Genomic DNA, 6000 nt, shown 5'->3' on the forward strand with positions numbered 1-6000 from the left:
GTGTGCGTGCGTCTGTGTGAGTGCGTGCGTCTGTGTGAGTGCGTGCGTCTGTGTGAGTGCGTGCGTCTGTGTGAGTGTGTGCGTCTGTGTGAGTGTGTGCGTCTGTGTGAGTGCGTGCGTCTGTGTGAGTGCGTGCGTCTGTGTGAGTGTGTGCGTCTGTGTGAGTGTGTGCGTCTGTGTGAGTGTGTGCGTCTGTGTGCGTCTGTGTGCGTCTGTGTGCGTCTGTGTGCGTCTGTGTGAGTGTGTGCGTCTGTGTGCGTCTGTGTGAGTGTGTGCGTCTGTGTGCGTCTGTGTGCGTCTGTGTGAGTCTGTGTGAGTCTGCGTGTTACAAGACTTTGGGAGCTGATAGTCCACTAAAGGCTGGAGTGTTTTCCTCTCTTCCCCCCCTCGCCTCTCTCTCCCCCCCTCGCCTCTCTCTCCCCCCCTCACCTCTCTCTCCCCCCCTCGCCTCTCTCTCCCACCCCCCCTCGCCCCCCCTCGCCTCTCTCTCCCCCCCCTCGCCTCTCTCTCCCACCCCCCCCTCGCCCCCCCTCGCCTCTCTCTCCCCCCCTCGCCTCTCTCCCACCCCCCCTCGCCTCTCTCTCTCTCTCCCCTCACCCCCCCTCGCCTCTCTCACCCCCCTCGCCCCTCCTCTCGCCCCATCCTCTCGCCCTCCTCCTCTGGCCCCCATCCTCCCCTTTCTCTCTCTCTCTCCCCCTCCAGGTAACGTGCCCTCCCCCAACGCTCCTCTGAAGCGTGTCCTGGCCTATACAGGCTGTTTCAGCCGCGTGGGCACCATCAAGGACATCCACCTGTACCTGTCTCGGAGGCTACGCATCAAAGACGAGGACATGAGGCTGTGGCTCTATAACAGCGAGGTGTGCAACTATCGCATGTCGCAACTATATTATAAGTGATATTGCGGTGACATGAGAAAATATAAATTAATATAAACTTGCGGATGTTGACCTCTCCTCATCCAAACCTCCCCCCAAGAACTACCTGAGCCTGTCCTCCTCCCCCCAGAACTACCTGACCCTGTCCTCCTCCCCCCAGAACCATCTGACCCTCTCCTCCTCCTCCCCACAGAACCATCTGACCCTCTCCTCCTCCCCCCAGAACTACCTGACCCTGTTCTCCTCCTCCCCCCAGAACTACCTGACCCTCTCCTCCTCCTCCCCACAGAACTACCTTACCCTGTTCTCCTCCTCCCCCCAGAACTACCTGACCCTGTTCTCCTCCTCCCCCCAGAACCATCTGGCCCTCTCCTCCTCCTCCCCCCAGAACTACCTGACCCTGTTCTCCTCCTCCCCCCAGAACTACCTGACCCTCTCCTCCTCCTCCCCACAGAACTACCTGACCCTGTTCTCCTCCTCCCCTCAGAACTACCTGACCCTGTTCTCCTCCTCCCCCCAGAACTACCTGACCCTGTTCTCCTCCTCCCCCCAGAACTACCTGACCCTCTCCTCCTCCTCCCCACAGAACTACCTGACCCTGTTCTCCTCCTCCCCCCAGAACTACCTGACCCTGTTCTCCTCCTCCCCACAGAACTACCTGACCCTCTCCTCCTCCTCCCCACAGAACTACCTGACCCTGTTCTCCTCCTCCCCCCAGAACTACCTGACCCTGTTCTCCTCCTCCCCCCAGAACTACCTGACCCTGTTCTCCTCCTCCCCCCCAGAACTACCTGACCCTGTTCTCCTCCTCCCCCCAGAACTACCTGACCCTGTTCTCCTCCTCCCCCCAGAACTACCTGACCCTGTTCTCCTCCTCCCCCCAGAACTACCTGACCCTCTCCTCCTCCTCCCCCCAGAACTACCTGACCCTGTTCTCCTCCTCCCCCCAGAACTACCTGACCCTCTCCTCCTCCTCCCCCCAGAACTACCTGACCCTCTCCTCCTCCTCCCCCCAGAACTACCTGACCCTCTCCTCCTCCTCCCCCCAGAACTACCTGACCTTGTTCTCCTCCTCCCCACATAACTATCTGACCATGTTCTCCTCCTCCTCCCCACAGAACTATCTGACCCTGTTCTCCTCCTCCTCCCCACAGAACTATCTGACCCTGTTCTCCTCCTCCACCCAGAACTATCTGACCCTGTTCTCCTCCTCCACCCAGAACTATCTGACCCTGTTCTCCTCCTCCACCCAGAACTATCTGACCCTGTTCTCCTCCTCCCCCCACCCAGAACGATATGTCCCTGTTCTCCTCCTCCTCCCCACAGAACTATCTGACCCTGTTCTCCTCCTCCACCCAGAACTATCTGACCCTGTTCTCCTCCCCCCACCCAGAACTATCTGACCCTGTTCTCCTCCTCCCCCCACCCAGAACTATCTGACCCTCCTGGATGATGAGAACCACACTCTGGAGGGCCTGAAGATTCAGGACGAGCAACACTTAGTTATCGAGGGTACGTTCAAAGAACTCTATAATTAACTCAAACTTTCTCTGACTGCTGAGTGTGTTGAAATGTAAAAAATAAAAACCTGACTGCAAGCTTCTGATTTAAAAAAAAGAGAAGATAAAAGTAGCAGGTCTTTCTGCTGTAAGTCATTGATGTGTGTAAACCTTCATCTTGTGTGTTTTTAGTTCGGAACAAAGACATGAGCTGGCCAGAAGAGATGTCCTTCATCGCCAACAGCAGTAAAATGGACCGACATAAAGGTACATACCGTTACAACGCAGTTATCGTGTCACAAACCCCTTCAGCACATCGGTACATACCGTTACAACGCAGTTACCGCGTCACAAACCCCTTCAGCACATCGGTACATACCGTTACAACGCAGTTACCATGTCACAAACCCCTTCAGCACATCGGTACATACCGTTACCACGCAGTTATCGAGTCACAAACCCCTTCAGCACATCGGTACATACCGTTACAACGCAGTTACCGTGTCACAAACCCCTTCAGCACATCGGTACATACCGTTACAACGCAGTTACCGCGTCACAAACCCCTTCAGCACATCGGTACATACCGTTACAACGCAGTTACCGTGTCACAAACCCCTTCAGCACATCGGTACATACCGTTACAACGCAGTTACCATGTCACAAACCCCTTCAGCACATCGGTACATACGTTAACAACGCAGTTACCGCGTCACAAACCCCTTCAGCACATCGGTACATACCGTTACAACGCAGTTACCGTGTCACAAACCCCTTCAGCACATCGGTACATAACGTTACCACGCAGTTATCGAGTCACAAACCCCTTCAGCACATCGGTACATACCGTTACAACGCAGTTACCGCGTCACAAACCCCTTCAGCACATCGGTACATACCGTTACCACGCAGTTATCGAGTCACAAACCCCTTCAGCACATCGGTACATACCGTTACCACGCAGTTATCGAGTCACAAACCCCTTCAGCACATCGGTACATACGTTAACAACGCAGTTACCGAGTCACAAACCCCTTCAGCACATCGGTACATACCGTTACAACGCAGTTACCGCGTCACAAACCCCTTCAGCACATCGGTACATACCGTTACAACGCAGTTACCGAGTCACAAACCCCTTCTGCACATCGGTACATACCGTTACCACGCAGTTATCGAGTCACAAACCCCTTCAGCACATCGGTACATACCGTTACAACGCAGTTACCGCGTCACAAACCCCTTCATCACATCGGTACATACCGTTACCACGCAGTTATCGAGTCACAAACCCCTTCAGCACATCGGTACATACCGTTACAACGCAGTTACCGTGTCACAAACCCCTTCAGCACATCGGTACATACCGTTACCACGCAGTTACTGTGTCACAAACCCCTTCAGCACATCGGTACATAACGTTACCACACAGTTACCGAGTCACAAACCCCTTCAGCACATCGGTACATACCGTTACAACGCAGTTACCGCGTCACAAACCCCTTCAGCACATCGGTACATACCGTTACAACGCAGTTACCGCGTCACAAACCCCTTCAGCACATCGGTACATACCGTTACAACGCAGTTACCGTGTCACAAACCCCTTCAGCACATCGGTACATACCGTTACAACGCAGTTACCGTGTCACAAACCCCTTCAGCACATCGGTACATACCGTTACAACGCAGTTACCGCGTCACAAACCCCTTCAGCACATCGGTACATACCGTTACCACGCAGTTACCGCGTCACAAACCCCTTCAGCACATCGGTACATACCATTACAACGCAGTTACCGTGTCACAAACCCCTTCAGCACATCGGTACATACCGTTACAACGCAGTTACCGCGTCACAAACCCCTTCAGCACATCGGTACATACCGTTACAATGCAGTTACCGTGTCACAAACCCCTTCAGCACATCGGTACATACCGTTACAACGCAGTTACCGTGTCACAAACCCCTTCAGCACATCGGTACATACCGTTACAACGCAGTTATCGAGTCACAAACCCCTTCAGCACATCGGTACATACGTTAACAACGCAGTTACCATGTCACAAACCCCTTCAGCACATCGGTACATACGTTAACAACGCAGTTACCGTGTCACAAACCCCTTCAGCACATCGGTACATACGTTAACAACGCAGTTACCGAGTCACAAACCCCTTCAGCACATCGGTACATACCGTTACAACGCAGTTACCGCGTCACAAACCCCTTCAGCACATCGGTACATACCGTTACAACGCAGTTACCATGTCACAAACCCCTTCAGCACATCGGTACATACGTTAACAACGCAGTTACCGCGTCACAAACCCCTTCAGCACATCGGTACATACCGTTACCACGCAGTTATCGAGTCACAAACCCCTTCAGCACATCGGTACATACGTTAACAACGCAGTTATCAAGAGCTTTTACTATTTTAGGATGATATATTTATCTCTAACCTCCCTCCGATTCTCCCCTAAAACCTGGCAAGCATGTAAATATTGTAGCCTAATACTGTGCATGTCTACCACCCCCCCCCCCCCCCCGCCCCCCCCCCATCCCACCCCCCTCCCCAGTTGCTACGGAGAAGGGTGCCACGGGCCTCAGTAACCTAGGCAACACGTGCTTTATGAACTCTAGTATCCAGTGTGTTAGCAACACCACGCCCCTCACTGACTACTTCATCTCAGGAAGACACCTCTATGAACTCAACAGGTAGGTGTGTGTATGTGTGTGTGTGTGTGTGTGTGTGTGTGTGTGTGTGTTGTGAAAAGTTGAACAGCTCATTGGACAGCATTACTGACTTTGTTTTTGTGTGTGTCCAGAACCAACCCCATCGGGATGCGAGGTCACATGGCTAAATGTTACGGAGACCTGCTGATGGAGCTGTGGAGTGGAACGCAGAAGAACGTTGCCCCTCTCAAACTCAGGGTGGGTTTATAAATCCTGACATGGATCGTCACAACAGTGGATGGGACTTTGTCTCTCCCGAACCCGTACGGGAGTTGTAGCGATGAGACAAGATAGCTACTACAACAATTGGACACCACGAAATTGGGGAGAAAAAGGGTTAAAAATAAAAAATAATAATAATATGTGTTTTCTTTTAGCGCCTTTTTCCACTTCATTAATGAACTCGGCTTCTTTTCATTTAAAATCTTCCAGTTTTCTAGTCAGGAAAGTCCTGTATAGCCTTCTCCCACAAGAAGGAACGATGTGCATTTTCTAGTGACCTCTTTGTTGATGGTGTCGGCTGTCAGTCATGACAGGGAAGATGCTGGTTGGTCACTCTGCTGTCTGTCCCGCCTCTCGGTGCCTGTGTTATCTTTGTGCGCTCTGGTTGGCTGCGGTCAAATTTATTTTCGTGATCTTATAGGCCTAGACAATATCCAAAACATCTAGCAATACGCTGAATTCATACATTATCAGCCATTTGAATTGTAAAGTCATGTCTTTCTACTCAATACCACAACTCATTTTTACCAATCTAAGAGGTAAAGTTGGAGGAGGGTTTGTCCCAGCATCGTCTGGGTTAGAGGAGGGTTTGACCCAGTGTCGTTAGGGGAGGGTTTGGCCCAGCGTCGTCCGGGTTAGGGGAGGGTTTGGCCCAGCGTCGTCC

The 6000-nt window shown here is 52.6% G+C and overlaps 1 protein-coding gene across 2 annotated transcripts in view; it reads left to right on the top strand.

Moving 5' to 3' along the window:
• usp32 (ubiquitin specific peptidase 32) overlaps positions 1-6000 on the top strand; it is a 127368-nt gene that overhangs the window by 86259 nt on the left and 35109 nt on the right. For both annotated transcript variants that reach the window (XM_036965634.1, XM_036965635.1), the window contains exons 17-21: positions 703-857; positions 2306-2387; positions 2567-2641; positions 4958-5096; positions 5207-5312. In XM_036965634.1, the coding sequence (XP_036821529.1) occupies positions 703-857; positions 2306-2387; positions 2567-2641; positions 4958-5096; positions 5207-5312 (557 nt within the window). The remainder of the gene's footprint in view (positions 1-702; positions 858-2305; positions 2388-2566; positions 2642-4957; positions 5097-5206; positions 5313-6000) is intronic.

The sequence above is a fragment of the Oncorhynchus mykiss genome, chromosome 27 (genome assembly GCF_013265735.2).
Source record: "Oncorhynchus mykiss isolate Arlee chromosome 27, USDA_OmykA_1.1, whole genome shotgun sequence".
Lineage (NCBI taxonomy): Eukaryota > Metazoa > Chordata > Actinopteri > Salmoniformes > Salmonidae > Oncorhynchus > Oncorhynchus mykiss.